Genomic DNA, 22,871 nt, shown 5'->3' on the forward strand with positions numbered 1-22,871 from the left:
GAGTGGGAAGGGCTTGCAATTGTTTTTGACCAGAAGCGCCTTTTGTTTCCCCATAGACTTGACAAAGTTGATCTATCAATCTATCAGAGGTGTGGTGCTAGCCTTTATTCCTCATCGAGTCTTTATAATTGGGAAGCCAACACACTTCTCCATTTTAAAATGTGACCTGACAGTTCACATTTTTTGCACAACTTTATAGATCGGTCAATTGCTTCATGACTTACTATGTTACCTTTCTGCTCTGCAGCACTGCAATGGACAAGAAGCTGATTGGCTGTCCAGTATGTATAGAACACAAGAAGTACAGTCGTAATGCACTGCTGTTTAATCTAGGATTTGTGTGCGACGCTCGGGCCAAGACCTGCGCACTGGAACCCATTGTGAAGAAACTGGCTGGATATCTGAAGACACTGGAGGTAGACTCTTCTACACTAATGTCATGCTAACTGTTAATATCTGTAACCACCGTTCAGCACCAGAGATCCAGTGACTGCACTTAGTGTAGTATCAGCTTGACACTCATGCAGCTGCAGCTTGATGCACAGATCACACACTCCAAGTCAGTTAATTGCATGAGTCTGCCATACCTGGTGTTCACCTTTGGTTACAGAAGTGAGATCCAGCAGTCTTGGATGGAAGTATCAGAAAACACAGATAAGCAGAATGTACATTAGCTCTAAATAGCTAAGTCAAGTGAATACCAATCCTACCTATAAACTATGGCTACATCTTACATACAGAAAACAAGTGTTAAGTAGGCACAACCTACTATAGGTGGGGTGTGGGCCAGCTGTCCATCACATTAGGAGCTTTCTATTGGCTTCCATAAGAATGTGATGGACTGCATACCCACTACGCAGGTCCGGAAACTCCAAGCCATACTTCGGTTCTTCTGGATTTCATGGAAACTTATGTTGGTTTTCACACTATGATTGTCTACCCTTCTAGTCCCTGACAGTGCCTGGCTGTCTGTACATTTGAACAGATAAAACTCAATGGCCTTCCACAAACCATGATGTACCACTAAAATGATCAGAATTATGTTTCTCTAGAATATGTCTTAAGGGAGACCTCTGAATATAGTCTTCTGCTGAAACAGTGGTTCGTTAAAGAGTAACTGTCAGGCTGCAAAAGCTAATTTAAACCTCTATTCTCCTGTGTTAAACAGTTTAGAAGGAAGCCAAAAAGGCAATACTGCAGTTAAAAATCTCTCTTACTTTAGATGTTTGCTGACAGCAAGGCTCCGTATTCCCAGGCTCCTAAGGAGGACGTAAGCCGAATAACAGATACTGCAAAGCATTCTGGGGCCCTCCCCTGGCTGCTAGTGAGGATCAAGTTTCAACAGCATGTAACAGTCTAGCTCACAGCACTAATAAATCTCGGGCAGAGTACACTGCAGGAGTCCGCTATTGTTCTTAGCCACATGGCTAATTAATATTCACTGCACAGTAGTGTTATTCATTACCAGCGTTTGTGAGAGTGGAATCATCAGGAAGCAGGCAGGACATGACGACACATTTGGCTTCATAGGAGACAGACAAACATGGAACCTGCCATGAGCTGTCAGGAGCATCATTCTCTGCAAATACTATATAAAAATTATGTGAAGTACAAACCTGGACAGTGAAATGCATATGTAATGTAAGTACAGCCAATCTTTAGCTACTGATATGTGTTTATTTTCTCTGAGACCTTATACCTAACAGCTCCTCTTTAAAGAAAACCTGTAACATCAAAAGGTTCCCCTGGGGGGTACTCGCCTCAGGAGGGGAAGCCTCAGGGTCCCAATGAGGCTTCCCACGCCATCCTCGGTCCCTCGGGTCTCGCTGCAGCCCTCCGAACAGCGTTGATGTAAATATTTACCTTCCCGACTCCTGCGCAGGCGTTGTGGCGGCTCTCGGCTCCGAAATAGGTGGAAATACCCGATCTCAGTCGGGTCTGCTCTACTGCGCAGGTGCAAGTCTCCGGCGCCTGCGCAGTAGAGCGGACCCAACTGAGATCGGGTATTTCCATCTACTTCGGAGCCGAAAGCCGCCGAAGCGCCCCTGCTGGAGCCTCAAAAGGTAAATATTGACCAGGCTGTCGGGCCGCTGTTCAGAGGGCTGCAGCGAGATCCCCGTGGGACAGAGGACGGCTTGAGAAGCTTCATTGGGACCCTGAGGCTTCCCCCCCCCCCCCCCCCTCCCGAGGTGAATACCCAAACCCCCCCCCCGCCCAAAGGGAACTTTTTGATGTTACAGTGTCTCTTTAAAGGACTTCCGAGGCCAAAATCTGCCCCCAAAACATAAAAAAAGTTAACTACCTGCATGACTTTGTAAGACACGGAGGACGCCATCTGCGCCCTCCGTGCCGTTTCGCCTGGTCCGCTCTGCTCAATAGCCCCCCGAAAGGCTGCAACCCCACGGTCCGGGTCGGCATCTGCAGCCTGCATAAAGATGGCCGTCGGAGCTGGCCACGGCTGTGCAGTCCGCATAGCCGCTACTGCGGCTGTGCAGCTCTAGGGCCAACCCTCCGATCCACGCTGCCTGTTACGTGGATCGGGGGGTTGGCCCTAGAGCTGCGCAGCCGCAGTAGCGGCTATGCGGACTGCGCAGCCGTGGGCAGCTCCGGCGGCCATCTTTATGCAGGCTGCAGATGCCGACCCGGACCGTGGGGTTGCAGCCTTTCGGGGGGCTATTGAACGGCACGGAGGGCGCAGACGGCGTCCTCTGTGTCTTACAAAGTCATCCAGGTAGTTAACTTTTTTTTTTTTTTTTTTTTTTATGTTTTGGGGGCAGATTTTGGCCTCGGAAGTCCTTTTAAAGTAAATGAGGTCTTTACATTGCAAGTACCTAGCAGATTCTTACACTATTCTACTATAGCAATGATGTTATTAATGTGACATAACAGGATTATCAGTGAGTAAGTTGGCTTCAACTGGAAACTTACATTTTTATTTCTGACTTGGAATGTGATTCTCTCTGTCAGCTGGAATCAGGATTTATCTCCAACGAGGAGAGTAAGCAGAGACTTGTGCCCATAATGACCTACCTGCTGAAGGAGCTGAATGCCAATGGGGAATGCACACTACCTATAGGTATGACGGCTGTTCTCTCTGTGTCCTCTGCTGCATTGCTGGCTACCCCTGCCTAAATCCTTATTCTCTGATAGATGAAAGTAATACCATGCACCTCAAAGTGATTGAGCTGCGTGCGGCGCCACCTACAGCTCAGGAATATGATGTACCAGTGTTTACAGAGGACAAGGAGGAGTTCGGCAGCGGCCAATGGGATCTGACTACACAACAGGTGAGTAAGATTATGTTTGCTGGGAGAAATACTTATTGCTAGCTTGGGCATGACTGAGCCATGGAGCTGGTTTGTCAAGACTAGAGTGATCATTCGCAGAAAATATCTGTAACTCCCCCCCCCACCACCACCACCTTCTCTGTAATGCTACCAAGATTAAAATAGTCTAAGCAGATTTTCATTTTTTTATCGAGGTCTCAGGGATGTGCATATTTGAAAATGTCACCGACCCCTATCTCGCCACCATAAACTGAATTTCACCAATTTTTTATTTTGCCTAAGTTCCCAGTTGTGTGTGGGTGGGTTTTTTTTTTCTTTCTGTCTAAAAGAGGTAATTATTGAGATATGAAATGTCAATTTCTCTCCAGTAGGGGCCTAGTTTGAAAACTCTTTCCTGGCAGAGAACTGTTCATATATTTTAGCTCTGGGACACACAGAGTCTGTGTCATTGAGCAGAGTCAATAAAACATTTTATTTTTTTAAGGGTATATCTAAAAAGAAAAAGTCATTTTGTAGGAAATACAATTGTTTCCCAGAACGTCATTTCGGACAGCACCCCTGGATGAGACTTGTCTCCCTCCCCACTGTGGACAGGAAACTGTTAAAAGAAGAATTTGCATAAGCAATAGGGAGCCACATATAAGATACTACACCTGCCACAGTACCTCAGTTTAGTTTCCTGTCCCGGACGGGATGCATGGGAGAGGTCTCCAGGAGTGCCATCCATGTCAGGCGGCAGGGGCAGCGTTTTCCAGGGCTCCAAGCAGCACTGTTCAGTGAACAGTCGGAGCCCTGCAGCGTGGAGGAGGCTTCTCCATCGGAGGTAGCAACTTTATGCACGCAGGTGCGTGCATTGGAGAGAGTTCACTTCCGGTTTAACCGGAGGTAGTCACGCGCTGGCGTCCCGCGTGATCTGAAGTCTGAGCCGGGCGGCAGGGGCCGCGGCGGTGATTAGGAATCGGCATACAGCTGATTCCTTAAGGTAAGAAGCTGATTAAGCATATGCTTAGCCGGCAGGGGCCGCATGCATAATTGGATCAGCTGCATCAAATCAGCAGCACAGGTATAAGTTTGTAGAGTCCATGATGCACTCTGGTTTGTGGCTGGGATCATGGAGGACGCCTCTGGGTCAGCTCCTGCACAATCTGCTGAATCTGCCCAGGATCCCTCTCTGGCAAGTAGATGTGATTATGTTTCTTCTGCTTGGCTGGATGTATGTTATGTATAGAGGGATTTGTCTAATGGCTGGCTATCGTTTATTATGTTTTATACCCCCAAAAGACATAAGACTGAGAAGGTTGAAAAGTCTGAAAAATCTTCTACTCAGTCCAGTCAGCATGGATTGGCAACTCTGAATGGAAATTGTGCCAGTATTGTACAGAGAAGGTCCACAGCAATAGGAAATTAAAGATTCTGCTATTGCTTCTACCGCCTCAGCTGCTTCAGATGGGCCTGGGACTAGTACTGCTATGGCTTATCTACCTGTTATAGCTAATCCATCATCTCCTATGTTGTCTGCACCTCTAACTATGCCTCCAGCTTCCAAGAGACATAGGCCTCTATTTATTGAGCATTCCTGCATGCGGTAATGCTCAAAACAGCTGACTTTACTCACCATTTAGTAAACTGTGCATTCATAAAACCTGTGTCCGCATGAAAATCTATAATTCCTGAGCAGGTGCGGGAAATTAACAACTTGTGCGGAGATTATCACAACACAGGTCACTGAAGGTTAATTCATAAAAATTAAAGCAGGCAAATGTGAGCAGAGAAACCCTGGCTGTTTAGAGAAGGCGATAAGCCAGCCATAACAGGCAAGCTAATGGAGAGACAGACCTCCCAGGCAGCTGCAGTGAGAGCAGAACAAACTGCATCCCAGAGTACCCAGGCTGTGTTTTTAACCCCTTGGGTACCTGTTTTCAGATAAATTTCACATCAGAAAGCCTGCATGTGTAACATTCTTGAAGTTCTTCTAAGCTGCAGCAATTAAATAGATTGTTTAAAAGAACTAGACAGATTCAGGGCAAGGAGAGGCAATTTAAACAAAAATGCACATGTAAAGGAATGCTGGGGCTGCCTCCTTTATAGTAACTCTCTCTGCACAGAGAAAATGTATCAAACTAGGAGGAAGATTTGAGTAAAACTGACTAAGGGCCTTTTTTTCATTACTCTGCGAGTTACGATTTGATTCTGATCACGAGGTACGTTAAACTAATGGAAACTGCAGCAGCAATTTCCATTAGTGCAATCTGATTGCGATGCGATTTGGACAAAGCACAATCGTCATCCTCCTGCATTGTATGCAATTGAGCTGTACTATAAGTATAGTAGCGCAATCGCATAGTGGAAATTGAAGTGCGATTGGGATCGCAAATGCGGTTGCGATCGCATTTCATAGTGGAAAAGAGCCCTAACCGCAATGTTTTTTTCCTGAATTAATGAAAGACTTACTAATAGGTATTAAGTCTGAGCAGAAATCTTTGACACCTTTGGATCAAATGTATGAGAGTTTGGCGGATCCTCATTCTCGGCTTATTCCAGTCCATTCTACTTTTAAGATTAGGATTAAGGAGTGGGATAATCTAGGAAATTTTTTTTTTTTTTTTGGGATACAGAATAGAGTTCAGCCAGCCTCCTTTTAAGAGCTTTTGCATTACTCCCCGCTTGCAGGACCAAATAAAGTTTTCAGCCCTACAATCGAAAGTCCTTTCCCTGTTTAGAAAAAAAGGGTAATTCGAGAAGTACCGAAATGTCAGAGGACAGGGATTCTATTGCCCTGTGTTTTTTTCTAGTAAAGGAGCTACAGGGAAATTATCAGTTCATACTAAATTTAAAGAGTCTAAACCAGAAGGTAAAATACAGAAAATTCAGGATGGATTTGATCTATTATTCATCTCTTACAGAAGGACGATTTCCTAGCCTTTCTAGACTGAAAAGATGCATATCTTCAATTACCGATACATCTGACTTCTCAATAATGCTTAAGGTTTGCCATCCAGATGGAGGAAGAGGTAAGAATGTATCAGTTTAATGCTTTGCCCTTCGGATTATCCTCAGCTCCAGGGTTGTTTATGAAGGTAATTTAGATAAAAAAAAATTTCTGGTCTCTCATAGGTATAGAAAATTACAAATTTTGCTTTATTTGGAATTCACATGTCAACTGCAGACCAACCAATTAAAATCATTTAAAACACGGCCATGATAGAGCGCTCACTCAAAATTCACACCATGACCACTCATACAATCATACCCCCCTCTGGTACCGGTACCAACTGTCCTTATCTTCAGAGAGGGGGAGACAGGCTGAGTGTAGGTATAAATAGTTGAACAACTTCAGCTTGAAACGCTGCAGTGACGTGCTAGGTCGTTTGTATGGAATGATCTCACCATAAGCTTTAAGTCCTATCGATTTCCGTCTCAACTCCGGATTTCGCCATCAATAGGGCTGCTATGAGGTGCTAGGGCATCACCCAAATAACCAGTCTCGGTGGTCAGCTGTCTCGCTCAACCCAGTCCGCAGAAGCCTTCTCGGGGAGCTGACGCCGACCTCCAGTTATGCTGCTGCAGCTGCTGCCGAAAGTTAGGAGCGTTCAAGGCCGCGGGATTTGCACCCGCCCATCGACGCGTTGCGCCCGCCCACTTGCGAGCTTCGTCAGGATGTGCGCGGCTCACGATTGGCTGGGCTGCCCTCTTTATTCTCCTTCCAGTCTCGGGGCGGGGTTTCACACCGTGACAACTTCCCTCTTCCCCTCTGTTACCTTGGTAACTTCAAATATATTATAGCTTTATTCAGCACCGGACAGACAGTTGATAATCATGTTGCTTGACGTTTCTTATGCTTTCAGGTAAGTTCTTCAGTCGTCTCCTTTGAGATATAGCCATATTCATTCTACTCATAAATTAATTAAGCACTTCCATTTCCTGCACAATCAAGTCCCCCTCTCCCTTTTCCTCGCTGTTATGCATTAAGTACTTCCAGTGTACATCCCCTCATCATTAAGATTCATATGCACTCAGAGTTCACAATAAATTATCAATCACTGTTTAAGGCAGAAAAGGGGCAAAGTCCAGCTCATTGTTCATTCCCTCTGGGCTTAAAGCTCCTAGTAAGTATATCCACCTACTTTCTTGTTGTTTTATTATCTTGAGCCTATCTCCCCCTCTCCTATTTGGCATGATGTGGGATATTCCGGTGGCTTTTAATCCCGCAGGATCACCATTATGTTCCAAACAAAAATGTTCCGCTATTGCGCTCTTATATTCCCCATTTTTCTGTAGTCCACAGATTATATTAGACACATGTTCCATTATTCTTGTTTTAAGTTTTCTCGTGGTCATACCTACATACACTTTATTGCAGGGACACTCCAATCTATATATGACCCACTCAGTGTTACAGTTGATAAATTCTCTAATCTTCCATTCTTTTCTCCTTTGAGCATCACAAAACACTCTCGCAGGGACCATTTTCTCACATGCCACACAATTTCCACATCTGTACATGCCTACAGTTTTGCTCTTATTTAGCCAAGTGTTTTTTTCCTTTGGGATGTACTCTGAATGGACCAGAGCATCTCTGAGACTTGGTGCTCTTCTTGCAACTAGCATGGGCCTGCTTCCCACAATCCTGTGCAGTTTTTGATCCGTCTGTAACACTGGCCAATGTTTGGTCAGTATTTCGCGGATCTTTCCCCAATTTGAATTGTATGGAGTTATAAATCGTGGGGGACTTTTTCCCACATCTTGCATCTTCCTACATCCTTTCCTTCTAGTCTCCAACAACTCCTTCCTCGGGCGCCCCCTTGCCCTCTCATAACCAGAGCACAACGTCTCATGTCGGTAACCCCTCTCCTTGAATCGATCATATAAGGCCAATGCCTCATTGTTAAAATCAACTTCTTGGGAACAGTTCCTGCGTAAACGCAGGAATTGTCCGTATGGGATCCCATCCTTCAAATGTCTCGGATGGTGGCTGGCGGCATGGAGGAGGGTATTACCTGCTGTCGGTTTGCGGAAGGTGGTGGTCCTCACTATACCACCATCCCTCCAAATGTGCAGGTCCAGGAAAGCAATATTAGATCTACTCGCTGTATATGTTAGCGAGATATTACGATCATTGCTGTTCAACCGACTCATAAAAGAGTCAAGTTCTTCTTCACTCCCCCTCCAGACCACCAGCACATCGTCTATAAAACGAATCCACATACGGACAAATTGCCCATACTCCGGGAGAGGGTACACCTCTTGGCGCTCCCACTGGCCTAGATGAAGGCAGGCATAGGCAGGTGCGCAGGCCGCGCCCATTGACGTTCCCCGCACCTGCCTATAGTGGGAGTCACCAAAGGAGAAACAGTTGTGCTCTAGCACAAAGCGCAGGGCGTCCACGACAAAGGAGTTGTGGACCTGGTTATCCGGGTATGCGTCCTCCAGGAAGAACCGGACAGCCCCGATGCCAACCTCGTGGGGGATCGACGTGTACAAACTCTCCACGTCGATCCCGACAAGGATGTCACCGGGGCCAAGCTCCAGCTCCCCCAGGAGCCGCAACACATCAGTAGAATCCTGAACAAACGAGGGAAGAGACATCATCAGGGTTTTTAATTTTGCATCAAGCCATTTCCCAATTCTTTCTGTTGGGCCCCCAATAGCACTTACTATGGGGCGTCCTGGGGGTCTATTCTCATTTTTATGAATTTTGGGGATCAGGTACAGAACTGGAATTCTATACGACTGAACCCTCAAGTACTGACTTTCAGCATCATCCAATATCTCCAAATCCCCAGCATCATCAACCAAACTGTTTAGGCTCTCTACTATTCGTTCATATGGTGCATATTTCAACCTTTGATACGTGTTCTCATCCAGCAGTTGGCGTTTTGCCTCTGCGAGATATTCCCCCTTGGACCACAGAACCACGTTTCCCCCCTTATCACTGGGCCGGATAATTATATCCTCTGCTGACTTCAAGTCTTCTAGGGCCCTACGTTCCCCCTTTGTTAGATTGTCTCCATTCCTGGGGAGATGCCATTGTAGTTTTTTAAGGTCCTTTGAGACCAATTCAGTGAATATACCTAGCGTCTGGTTATGATAAGGAGAAGGCATAAAGGACGACCCCACATGGACTTTAACATGTTCAACCTCTCCTGTCTCTTCCCCCTTCCCCTCTCTCTCTTGCTCATTTTCATTTCCTAAATCTTTAAGTTCCTCTAATGTACGTAGGATTTCCCGTTCTTTCAAGCTCCAATACCCATCCAATTTCATTTCACAGGATTCACGGTTTTGAGTTCTGGCATCAGCTGAATTCTTACTATCCTTCCCATCATACATTTCACGTAAATTAATGCGTCTTACAAACATTTGAAAATCCTTTTGGACACAGAATTCATCCCCTCCCTGCACTGGGGAGAAGGATAAACCCTTGCTAAGGAGGGAAACGTGGTCAGGTCCAAGTGGGAAATCAGAGAGATTGATTACATTCATTTGTGCATTTTGTACTTCCCCCATGAATTTGGTTAATTTGATGGTACCACCCACCTCTTCATCTGTATGACACATGTTTACTGGTGGTTCTTCCCCTTTCTTGGGGGTTGAACCCTTGTTTATGAAGGTAATGTCTGAGGTTCTGGCTACACTTAGACAGAGAAAGGTTAACATTTTGGGTTACCTTAATTTTCTGTTTTGGGGGACATCTCCCAATTCGGTAAGAGATCAGATTGTTACGACAATAGTCTTACTACAAGATCTAGGTTGGATCATTAATTGGGAGAAATCTTCCTTAATTAAATCCTACACAGATTATACATTTGTTTGGGCTATTTCATTAGCATATCAGACACAGGGGGAGCAATTCAATTCTATCATGGCTCATTCCACAAGAGGAATTTCGACTTCTTGGACAGAGAGGGCAGGGGCCTCTATAGATCAGATTTGCAGAGCTGCGACCTGGTCAAGTCACAATACGTTTGTAAAGCACTATCGCCTTAATGTATCTGTCTTCAGGTTTATCCTTCAGAAGGAAAGTTTTGCAAGCTGTGGTCCCACCCTAAGGTTTTAACTCTTGTATATCGTCTCATCCAGGGGTGCTGTCCGAAATGACGTTCTGGGAAAGACCACTTTACTTACGGTAAAGTCTTTTCCAGTAGTCATGAGGACAGCACCCCTGCAACCCGCCCTTATTTGGGTAGGAAAGAGAAATAAGTTTGTGTAAGCATCATTAAATGTCCGTGTCATCTTTTTATTAACTGAGGTACTGTGGCAGGTGTAGTATCTTATATGTGGCTGCCTATTGCTTATGCAAATTCTTCTTTTAACAGTTTCCTGTCCACAGTGGGGAGGGAGACAAGTCTCTTCCAGGGGTGCTGTCCTCATGACTACTGGAAAAGACTTTACCGTAAGCAAAGTGGTCTTTCTCATCAGTTTGTTTTCCCATCACTTTATGGACCTTAATGTTCTTTATATCCACAGCATAAATCCATGTCCGTCTTGGCATATAGTGTGTGATTTGGGGCCTCCCCGCTGCTTTTGATAAATCGGACCCTTTGTGTCTCCGGCTAGGTTGCAAATGTAATAATGGAGTATATGAGTTCTGTAATGGAGATGGTCTTGCATGTGGATTTTTAGATTCTCCCGTATATCGATGGGTTTCGCCATATCCAGAAAATCTCAGCAGAGGCGGACGTGGAGCTGAACCTTGTGCGTATCGCTATTCAGAACCTCATGTGAGTAGGTTAAGCCATTTTTTTTTTTTTTTTTTTTTTTTTTTTTTTTTTTGTCATTTTGTGGTGAGGCAGTTCCAGTAGAGAATTTCTGCCTGAGGAAATAAGGGAGGGCTAAATTGGATACCAAGTATCTACTGAACTGGTGTTCAATACTGAAGAAGTTGTTTTACATTTTTCTTTTGTTTTATAGGTACTACGGAGTTGTGACTTTAGTATCGATATTACAGGTAAACAGATTTCTGTTGATGTTGTGTCATTTTAAGGGAGGTTCATAAAATGTGCGGGCTTTGGGGGAAGTGCAGCTGGCATTTACTTACCTAGGAGGGCTGCTCCATAGCCTCCCCCCCCCTTGTCTATATGGATGCTTCCTTTTTTCCCTGGTCAACCTTGGACAGCACCCTGAGAGATGATGATCTGGATCCACACACACACTTGACAGGACTGCACAAAAAAATGCTACGCCTCTATTATTATAGTATTTATTAGTCTATTTGTTTTATTAGAAAATGGAGGCGTCTATATAGGCTATGGAGCTGCCCCCTATAGGTAAGTAACTTCCTGCTTCACCCCTCCAAGCCCACACAGTTTACGAACTTCCCTTAGGGGAGGTTTGCTTAACAAGTTTTTGGTTTGTTTTTTTTTAAATGGTGCTCAGTTCCCTTTAAGATGGTTGTAGTAATCCCTTGTTCAACCTCCTTTTCAGTATTCCAATGTGTATTGCACCACACCTCGTGTACAGGAACTAATTCATGACAAAACTCTACAGGATGATTGTCTGTCTTATGTCAGCAAACCAGGTAAGTGTTCTGTGTTCTTTCTTTCCGATGTTTTAATGTATGAACACTGTATTTATTAGCATGGTGAATCTGCGTCTCCTTTCCTTGGAGAGGGAGTGGGAAGAGGGGAGGAGCAGAGTCATCCCTTCTGTCTCCAATATGTCAGGGGCATTGCTAGGATCCTAAGAGATCTGGGGCACGTACCACTGAACTTTGGGGCTAGCAACACCCCTGCTCTATGCTTTGCAAACATTACAACATTTCAAATTGCTTACCTTGTGTTTTTTGTTTTTGCCGTGTCTATTCCAAACACAACCACCCTACACTGAATATAATTTTGCTTTTTGGTAAACAGAAGGTAATTGCGATAAATTAGCTTTATGTGAACATCTGTGGTTTCCCATGATGCATCACTCCCGAATAAGCAAATCATTTCTTTATGTCCTTGAAAGCCAAGCTCACGTTCAGAATTGCTCATGTATAGTGAGCCTGTAGCTAATACATTTTACAGAGCCACATCAACCCATCATACATACAAACTGTTTTGGACTTTCAGATCGTCATCAGTGCCTGGTATGGATTGATATGGCTCTATAGCACAGATAGACCAACCAAAACAAAGAGAAAAGGGGCGCTTGAAGAAAAGGATAATTAACTGTCGCCCTCAATTGGGGAGCCACCCACTGGAGGAACAATCGTATAGCATTAAAACAAAGAACCAGGGATATCTGCTTAGACAGACAGGTATAAACATTTTATTCAGGAACCACATATACAACCCAAAATAATCCCCTTATTCCCCCCCCCCACTTAAAAGCTATCACACGGCTGTGCAAAATAGTAATATCAGCTGATATTGCTGGTCACTAGATAATCAACCAGATGCCTGTGCCAAGCACAATAGGAAGTCTGTACAGCAGTCCTGGACTATTAACCAAGTACGGTGGTGTAGCCTACATCGCTTTTTGAAAGTCTCAACTAGAGCTTTGACATACTTTGTGGTCCAACATAATTCATTAATCCTTGCATGATCTGCACAAGTTTGGAACTATTTCATTGGAAATCAGTGGTGTTAATGATTTAATGATCCTGGTCCAATTTAACGGAGCATCCCAAGCTAATGTATTTAAGTATGATTTGTATGGATGTGATGGTTGGATGCAATAGAAGCTGATCTTACTACTTTGCACAGCCGTGTGCTGTTTTTTAGGGGAGGGATAAGGGGATTCTTTGTGGTTGTATATGCGGTTCCTGAATAAATGTTAACTGTCTAAGCAGACATTTCTGGCTTTCTGTTTTTTTTAATCCTTTAGCACAGGTGTCAAACTTGTGGGCCGAATGTGGCCTCCTTGCCATTTGTTGTGGCTTTTGGGAGCTTCCAAAGTCCATTATTGAAAGCAGTAAAAGAACGACAGCTCACTGCCTTACCATCCAGAGGAGCACACCGTTAACCGTGTTTCTGATTAAAATATTGTCAGTTTGAGCCAAGGTGCAGCAATGCTTCATAGGACACCCCCTCCCCATACAATTAGCATGCAGCCTCCTTCCTAGATCCAATCTGTACAACCACCTCTTGGTAACTGGTAAAACGCACACCTTCCCCCGACACCACCTCCTCCCCACATAGCAGAGTAGTGCAGCGGAGCAGTGTAAAATGTACCTGCTCCAGCACAGAGTTGTCTCTTCTGTTCTTCCTGGCAGTGGCACGTTCTGTGCTTCCATACTTCCTGCTCCCATTGATGTTACATGCCTCAGGAGCCTGAGGTATTCAGCATAGAGCATGTGGCTGTAAGGAGGATCAGAGGAGACTCAAAGCAGCATTGGAGCAGGTAAATATTAAAGGGAACCTAAACTGAGAAGGAAATTGATTTTTCCTTTTAAAATAATACCAGTTGCCTGACTCTTCTGCTGATCTTGTGTCTCTAATACTTTCAGCCACAGCCCCTGAATAAGCATGCAGATCAGGTGCTCTGACTGGATTAGCTGCATGCTTGTTTCAGGTGTGTGATTCTGCCACTACTACAGCCAGAAGAGATCAGCAGGACAACCAGGCAACTGGTATTGTTTACAAGGAAAAATTCATCTCTCTCAGTTTAGGTTCCCTTTAAACTACTACTCTGCAGAAGGGGGTGGGGAGCTTACCCCTCATGGTCGCAATAGTTACACCAGAATGTTCCATACATGTTCTATCTTAATAAACCATTTCCTCTGCGACTTAAGACTATGTTCTAGATTTTGGCCCCTTACATGGTTGGGTTTGACACCCCTGCTCTATAGGATAGGGCTTGGCCCAGTATTAGAGCACTCAGCTCAAGGTTACCCAGAACCACTAGGAAAGTATAAGGGGCTAACCGAGACCAAAATGCCATCCTTTTAAAAATACACAATATAGTTTTGCCTTCTTAAAATAAAATACAATACCAGTTGCCAGGCAACCCTGCTGATGTATTTGGCTGCAGTAGTGTCTGAATCACACCAGAAATAAGCATGCAGCTAATCTTGTCAGATCTGACAATGTCAAACACCTGATTTGCTGCATGCTTGTTCAGGGTCTATATTTAAAAGTATTAGAGGCAGAGGCTCAGCAGGAGAGCCAGGCAACTGGCATTTCTTAAAATGAAAGAACTATGGCAGCCTCCATATGCTCTCACTTCAGTTGCCCTTTTAACTCCACTCTTCATAGGGGTAGGTTTAACCTTCATGTCTTTTTAACACATTTGATATCACGCCATGATGGCGTGTTGATGTGAATTTGGGTTTGTAACAGTTTGGCACACAGATGCTCTATCACTGACCAAAACCATTGCCACTGATTCTAAGCTATAAACGCATCTACTTAATACTATAGTATTCTAAACAAACAGAAAATGCCGTTTTTTGAACTCCCCATGGATCTCATTTTATAAATTCTTTCCTACTCCAGCTCAAGAAAAAAATAAAACATTTTGCAGTTTTTGCCATTCCCCCACCCCAGTTCTGGGGGAAAAAAAAGATTATATCAGTCAAAGTAAACCTGAGACAAATTGCAGCAAAGGATTTTCACTGCCCTGGGTTTTCCTCCAGCCCCCCTGTAGCCCATCTGCTCCCTCAGTGTCCATCCGGTCCCCTCCATTGTGCCTCTGAAGTCCACAATCCACCTGGGTAGTGGGCCACTGCGCATGTGCTGTTCTGGTCGCGCCACTCCTCTATTGTGCTCCGGGCATGTTCTGGGCTGTCACCGTCTTAATGAACTATGTATGCGCAGAACACTCCCAGGTACAGGAGCTCAATTTGGGGGGGAGGGGTGTGTGGGGGGACAGGGGCCAGAGCAATAGAGGGAGATGGCGGAAGCAAGGGGGGGTGACAGGAGGAGATGCTGTACTCACGGGGGGGGGGGGGGGGGTGTTGGGGAAGGCAGCAGATTAGAGGGGGCCATAGCAGAGGTATGGGGGGGGGACACAGGAGGACACATGGGGTAGACGGGGCACACAGGCGGACACATGGGTAGACGTGGTGGACACAGGAGAACACTATTTGGGGGATAACATATACAAGACTCTCCCAGAATATGGACACACCAGCTTTAGTGTATATATAGATTTTTATTTTTATTTATTTTTTTTTTCCCCTGGTTTTTGCCTAAACCGAGGTGTTATATTTTGGAGCGTCTTATACGGCGGAAAATATGTTCAATCCTTTGCTCCAAAGAACAACTATGTATAGATAAAGAAGGTATTTATCAGTTAATACAGCACATACATTTCATCACTAAAAGATGAGTTTTTTCAGGCTTGAGGCGTACATCAAAAAAGGGCGTCGGGGAAAAAAGGGATGCGGGCTATAAACGATAAGCGGTAATACTGTTTATAAAAATATTGTGTTGTATTTTGTTTACAAATGTTTTACAAATGTAGAAATCCTTACATAATGTGTATGAAATCGCCAATTGTGAAAACGTTAATCTTCCCTGTTTCAAAAATGAAACTTATAATTATGTTTTGTTAAAAAAACAATAATATATGTTTAATCATTATAATTGTATATTATTGTGAATAACCTTCATTTATCATTTCTTCTTCTAATAAAATCTGAAAATATTGTTTATAATGATGATATAAATATAACTACGTTCGTATTAAGTGTTGTAAAACATTAGTAAGTATTACTAAAATTTTACTAAACCTAACCCTACTCTCACACAGAACCCTCCCTGTACCTATCCCTAACCCTAAGACACCCCCCCCCCCCCGTAAAAAATATATTGCAATTTATGTTACGTACTGATCGCTTTATTTTGTGAATAATAATGTTTTACAAACCGTAAGGGATAACATTTTAAACAATGTTTTAGTTAAATACGGTAAATATGTTTAGCATTTTTATTAACGTTATTCGTCACGGGCGCATTTTCTAAACTTAAATCATCACAAGCGCAGTTATAAAACATTAAAAATCTCCTCGTGCCATTTGTAAAACGTTAATAATCTCCGGCGCCCTTTTTTCCTGTTCGACGCCCATTAAATGATCTTTATTATGGGAGTGAATGGCAGCGGCCTTTTTGTCCACTAGCTGCCGGCGCCCTTTTTTCCAGTTACCGGCTTGAGTTCTGTAATGATTTAAACACTGTGTGTGCTCCTGTCCTCTTTGCAGGTCTGAAACGGCCGAGCCTCCGTGATGTCTTCCAGTTATACTGCGGCCTCAGTCCTGGCACCACAGTGAGAGATCTCATTGCCCGGTACACTCAGCAGCTGCAGAGAGTGGATGAAAGGCAAGTCTTATATTGTGGGATTTTAGGCGACATGCCTCTTTGCCATTATGAGAAATGTAATAACGTTTACCTAGTGTTGTCCTGTAACTGATATTCTTCTAATAACTGAGCTAAACAATCATTTTAGCAGCCCGGGGGCCATTTTCCTTGTTCTCCTGTGTAATGTAGCTCTGTCCTGTTTTTGTGTTTTTAGAAAACTTATCCAGTTTGGGCTAATGAAGAATCTGATCAGGAGACTCCAAAAATATCCAGTAAAATTGTCTCGCGATGAGAGAAGTCCCCCCGCTCGCCTGTACACAGGAAGCCACACATACGATGAGATCTGCTGCAAGACAGGTACTTCATGAATGGGGGAGAGGAGTTTACTGGCCTTCAAAGAAGTCTTGCTACCCACAAAGTCCTGCTGACAAGCTAAGATGGTTCCTTGAAAACATACGGAGGAGCATTATTGTGTCTTTGCAAAGCGCTAACCTCCTGCGCAGCAACCTACAGAGTGCATAGTCCTGTCACTAAAGGCCTTTATACATGTTCAATTAATGTCACCTGACAGGGATGGAGCCAAAGCTGTGCAAGCGAGCAACGTGTTCTGCTCTAATGTGGGGGGGGGGGGGGAGCGTTATGGGAGTGATGTCATGCGAGGTAAGTGCGGAAGAGCAATGTTCCATCAGGCGAATCGTTGGCCTAGCAGTCGTGAGGCATCAGGGGCCTCCGTACACACGCTGAATTCTCAGCACAGTTGGTCGTTATTAGCCATCTCGGCCAAGTTCCATCTGCCATGTGTACAGGCCTTAACAGAGGAGCTCACCATCTAATCCCCACCACAGTCAAGTCTCCATGAGTGCAGATCAGATCTATCCCAGTACATGTTTACATTTGTAAATTTAAAATTGCAGCTGAGACCGGGTTGTTGGTTTTTGCAGCCCCCAGGAATCTAGCGGTGATCCCTGTGGCCCTTGCAGAGTATAATTGCAGCAAAGCCCTCACCTCTCCAGCTCCTTCTCCTCCACATTCTGCCCTATCTCCTGGCACCCCTTCTCCATTACCCCAGTGCATGTGCACCCCCAGGAGGCGTGAGGGTGCCAGCGACAATACAAGCCAGGAGATAAGACCGGGAGGACTGGGAGTGTGCCAAATGTAGATGTGAGGGCTCTGCTGCTGTTACACTCAGCAAGGGTTGTAGGGATCACTGACTTTTTTTTTTTTTTTTTTTTTTTTTTGATTGCTTGTTTCAATTATTTTTATTGGGTTTTATAAAGCAAAATGTATACAAGAACTATATAAACATTCATGAAGAATAATGAACAAAAACAAGTTATTGTTATATATAAATTAGACAATAGTTAACAAATAGGACAGTGTGTCCAATGAGCGTCTGTTACAGAAAAATTATAATCAGGTACACTAAATAGAACGGGTAACCAAAAATGAAACATAACTTATTTAGTGTTGTTCCATAGAGAAGGTAGCTGATGTACACATAATGTAAACAAAATACCTCTCACCCATTCATTAAACCAGAATTTTGGCTGAGTAAGAGCCTATTTTGTTAGAGTACAGAAGGTAGCTAATATAGCCTGTCTCCCAGCGGAGGCAGGAGTGGGTTGTGGATATAATCCGCCTCATGTGTTTATGGAGGTAGGGTACATATAATTAAAAGGTGCTTCTGGAACCAGAAGTAGAAAGATAGAATTTGACAAAAAGAGGGAGCAGAGAGAAGAGAGTAAGGAAAGAGGTATGAAAAAGGGTTGAAGTATGGGACGAGGAGAGCCGACAGTGTCAGACCAGCTGAAGCGGGTGAGGCATGACTTGAATTACAAAAAGAGGTTACCTGACTTGATATTTTAAAGTTAAAGGAAGATGTTTTTTTTTTTTTTTTTTCGTTGCCTGTTGTCTTTTGCATTTATCGTTAAGTTGTTAAAATGATAAATATGACTGTACTTCCTGTTTTGACATGGCAACAGTTACTGTGAATATTGCTCCCTTCATCTGTCACGCAATGGCCAGCAGAGCTACAGACTGTCATCAGTCACCTGTTAGTAGTCACTCCTAGGGATCATGAGAAGTGTAATCTTGTCTCTAGTTGGCAGTCTGTGCAGGAAGCAGGATTTAAGGAAACATCAGGGAAAGTTAAAAAAATTAAATCAGATTTGCTTACCTGGGGTTTCCTCTAGCCCCTGGAAGCCTATGGGTCTCTTGCTGCAGATCCACTCCAGGCCAGTGTCCTGGGGTCCCCTCTGTAGTCTCTACTAATTTGCGAGCGAACTCCCGTGGACAGGAATGTACGGCCTGTGCAAACCGCTTTCGGCTATGGGAGCGCGATTGTGAACGGCGCGGCTGCTACAGAGGGAACCCTGGAAGACCAGCTTGGGGCGGAGCTGTGGCAAGGGACACATAGGCTTCCATGAGCTGGAGAAAGCCCCAGGTAAGTACACTTTTTTTTTTTTTAATTTCACTAATGTTTCCCTTGAACCACTATACCAGGGGAACAAATAAAATGTAAAAACCTTGTGTATGCATTTATACAAATGCTCTATAAATTACTTTCTTCTTATGTTACTGTCACTTACAGTAGGTAATAAAAATCTGACAGGCTTTGGACTAGTCCATCTCCTCACAGTGGATTCTCAGTATTTCCTTTATTTTTTTACAAAAGCACTGCCAGTACAAGACCTATGCAAAGATGACTGTGGCATCCCTGGTCATTTGTAAATTATTTTGACAGTTGGACTGAACTGTTGTTCAGTAAGTCCTTTTGAAAAACCCTGAGTATCCCCCATGAGGAGATGGACTAGTCTAAAAGATGTCAGATCTGTTAGTTTTACTGCCTGTCAGTGACCGCATCATAGGAGAAAAGTCTTTTTATGTTGCATTATATATAGTACAGCTGTTTTTATAGTACAGCTGATATTAGTGTGTTGGTTCACAATTTTATTATTGTGTTTTTTTGTTCCAGGTATGAGCTATCGGGAGTTGGATGAGAGGCTGGATAGTGACCCGAACATTATTGTATGCATGAAGTGATACAGAAGGATACGCCACTTACAATGCTCAGGAAACACTATAGTGCTGTGCCATAACCAGGGTGGTCATCCCCCTATAGTAGACTCCACTGCTGCTGGACTGTAGACCATTGTCTATCCACCTATGAAGTTATTCCTTTCGTTCTGCATTACAGCACTACCAGAATGAAGGAAGCAGATTGGATGACATGGGAAAGCCCCTGTTTCTGCCAGATCTGCCAATAACTAAAAATTGTTAATGGAGCTCATGTATGGAAATCTAAGCTGCTGTCGACTCCATGTTGCTTTTAAGAAATACTAGCAAGGTAGAACTGCAGTACATTCCGTTATTTGTATGGATTTGACATATTACAGAAAACGGTACAAACAGCAATTATCCATTACTATTTTACTAAAGTAGGTTATATCTGAAGGTCACAAATATTACATGTGCCCATTCAAAGAGCTCTGACCTCTTCTGCTGCCCTGTGCTCAGGCAGTCACTTCCCCCAAAGCACTCTGGGAGATCAGGTGATGTTCCTGCTAACTTCACAGAGAAACAAATCTTACAGAGAATCGCTTTGCCAGTGATAAAGATGTTGGCATCTTTGTTAAAGGAATACTGTAGGGGGGTCGGGGGAAAATGAGTTTAACTTACCCGGGGCATCTAATGGTCCCCCGCAGACATCCTGTGCCCGCGCAGACGATGCTCCGGCCCCACCTCCTGTTCACTTCTTTAAAGTCTGAAAACCATTGCACCTGCATTGCCGTGTCCTCACTTCCGCTGTCACCAGGAGCATACTGCGTAGGGACAGACCATACTGGGTCTGCGCAGTACGCTCCTGGTGACAGCGGAAGCGAGGACACAGCAATGCAGCCGCAGTGGTTTTCACTTTAAAGTCTGAAATTCCAGAAGTGAACCGGAGGTGGGGCCAGAGCATCGGTGAGTGGCTGTGCGGCCACAGGATGCCTGTGGAGGACCATTAGAAGCCCCGGGTAAGTTCAACTCATTTTCACCCCCCCCCCCCTCCTATGGTATTCCTTTAAATCGAATAATGTGAATTGGGGGGGGGGGCGAGGAAAGCTTTTACAATAGGAAAATATTGACAAAAGAAATACCGAGAGCTCAATCTAGTGTAGTATGCAAAACAAGGGGTTGGAAATGAAAAGTGTATATACTCACAAACGTGAGTTACCGCCTAGGTAACCACTGTATAGGCAGGTGAGGAGATTAGACCTGTCCTCACTCAGGAATAAAAGTCGCTCTCTGTAGATAAGGAAAAATGGGGATCAACCCCTCCACCAGGGGTGGATATTGATAATGTAAGAGTGAACAGAGGCGCCAGCAGGATAAAAGGTTCTAAAAGGCTTAAAATCCCTCAGGAGGTGGTGGTGGACTCGCCTCCTCGAAGCAGACAATATACTGTCAGTTTTATGACAACAGGTTTATTAATATACTCCAAAACAAGCCTATTTGTGACCTTGAGACTTTACTGTGTACTCCTATCTGTTTATTGCCTGAGGAAGCGGGAACATACCCGTGAAACGCGTTGCACTGCTTGTTTTGGAGTATATTAATAAACCTGTTGTCATAAAACTGACGGTATCTTGTCTGCTTCGGGGAGGAGAGTCCACTACCACCTCCTGAGGGATTTTAAGCCTTTTAGAACCTTTTATCCTGCTGGCGCCTCTGTTCACTCTTACATTAGGAAAATATTGACTTAAATGATGAATATTGTAACAAAGTAAGCAATTGTATTCATTAAGCTGTCTACAGTAAAGTTCCTCTTTAAATGATGTCACACTAGAGCCAGCTCTGAACTATCCATTTGTATCCCTAGCCAGGGCTGTGGTGTCGGTACAATAATTATCCGACTCTTCAGTTTATCAAACCTCCAACTCTAGGTATTCCTTAGTCAAATACTTACCAGGGCTGTGGATTTGGTACAAAAATCATCCGACTCCTCATTTTATGAACGTTGTTCTTTGTTTCAGCACCTGGACTTATCCATTGACTGCAGCAAATGACACACTATGGCTATCATTCATAAAGCATTCCCGCAAGCCCGGCCAGCACCTGTGCAGTCAGCTCAAATCCGGCGCCTGCATGCTTGTTTCAGGTGTGTGATACAGCCAAAGAGATCAGTAGGACTGCCAAGCACATGGTATTGTTTAAAAGGAAACCTCCATATCCCTCTCAGTTTAGGTTCCCTTTAATACAACAGAGCCTATCATACCAGGCTCTGTCTTAAAGGAAACCAGAGACAATCTGAAAAAAGAATTTTTTTTGGGTGTTTATACGTACCTGGGGCTTCCTCCAGCCCCATGCGCACGGATCGCTTCCACGCCGCCGTAGAGAGTGCACTTCTCTTGCTCAGTCTGGCTGAAGTTACTGGACTCTGTATTGCAGATACAGAAGGCTGAGGACGGTGGCGTGGGAGCGATCCGTGGAAGAAGCCCCAGGTATGCATAAAACTTTTATTTTAGATCATCTCTGGTACACTTTAGTGCTGCACAATTGGGGTGAAAAGGGGGGGGGGGGGAGCGTGAGGCCTGCTGAAGTCTGCCAAAGCTCTGCGCCTGGCGCAGGGGGATTTCTCACATCCTTGTAATTCAGATGTCGACAATAGCAGGACCCTTGTCTCCCTTAAGTTGCTACAACTTGGAGGAGGAATATTTATTTTTTTTTTATCATGATCCCGGAGTTCAGTGGTAGCAGAGCGAACCCTTTTTCTGCTCACCCTGCACCTAACTAAACAATGACCGGATCATATGTAAGCCTTCAAAACCTGCGCCTCGGTTGCTGCAGTCCGCCCACAGCTTGGCAGCCGCCAATTAGTCCATGGCTGCCAAGCTGATGGTGAGCTGTGGCAATGCAGACCCTCGGCAGAAGTTTTGAAAAAATACCTGCCACGGGCGCAATCCAGAGGGGGATGGAGTTATCGCCTGTCTGTATGAATTACAGCGGTTCAGGTAGAGAATTAACCCTGAGACTCCTCCAGTCCTGTATCATTAAGACACTGCCTGGCATGTCCTGTGCTTCAAGTACTCTTGAGCCTTTGGCGCATACATGTAAAAGGGCGCCACAAAATTTGTGTGCCTGGTGAAGCCAATAAACTGCTCCCTCCGCTGTGGCATTCATTAGCATTCCCCTTCCAAGGTGCCGTACAGTGGGGATAAGATGAAATTCAACTTCCAGCTATTGCTGGCACCCGAATTGTTGTATTTTTCTTTGTAATTTGGGCTCTGTTTTCTGCCGGCACCTAAATTACTCACTGAGCGCCGCTACAGCCCAATACACATATGGCTGTGCAGCATCCTTTTTACCTGCTTTGGCCTTTGGC

The 22,871-nt window shown here is 44.4% G+C and overlaps 1 protein-coding gene across 1 annotated transcript in view; it reads left to right on the plus strand.

Moving 5' to 3' along the window:
- NPRL2 (NPR2 like, GATOR1 complex subunit) overlaps positions 1-19,924 on the plus strand; it is a 29,994-nt gene extending 10,070 nt beyond the window's left edge. The window contains exons 4-12 of the mRNA XM_068251569.1: positions 248-416; positions 2,968-3,076; positions 3,151-3,287; positions 10,908-11,005; positions 11,196-11,232; positions 11,709-11,802; positions 16,411-16,528; positions 16,722-16,864; positions 19,482-19,924. Coding sequence (XP_068107670.1) covers positions 248-416; positions 2,968-3,076; positions 3,151-3,287; positions 10,908-11,005; positions 11,196-11,232; positions 11,709-11,802; positions 16,411-16,528; positions 16,722-16,864; positions 19,482-19,549 — 973 coding nt within the window. The 3' untranslated portion in view covers positions 19,550-19,924. The remainder of the gene's footprint in view (positions 1-247; positions 417-2,967; positions 3,077-3,150; positions 3,288-10,907; positions 11,006-11,195; positions 11,233-11,708; positions 11,803-16,410; positions 16,529-16,721; positions 16,865-19,481) is intronic.
- Positions 19,925-22,871: the final 2,947 nt, after the last annotated feature.

This window comes from Hyperolius riggenbachi, chromosome 9 (genome assembly GCF_040937935.1).
Source record: "Hyperolius riggenbachi isolate aHypRig1 chromosome 9, aHypRig1.pri, whole genome shotgun sequence".
In the NCBI taxonomy this organism is placed as follows: Eukaryota; Metazoa; Chordata; class Amphibia; order Anura; family Hyperoliidae; genus Hyperolius; species Hyperolius riggenbachi.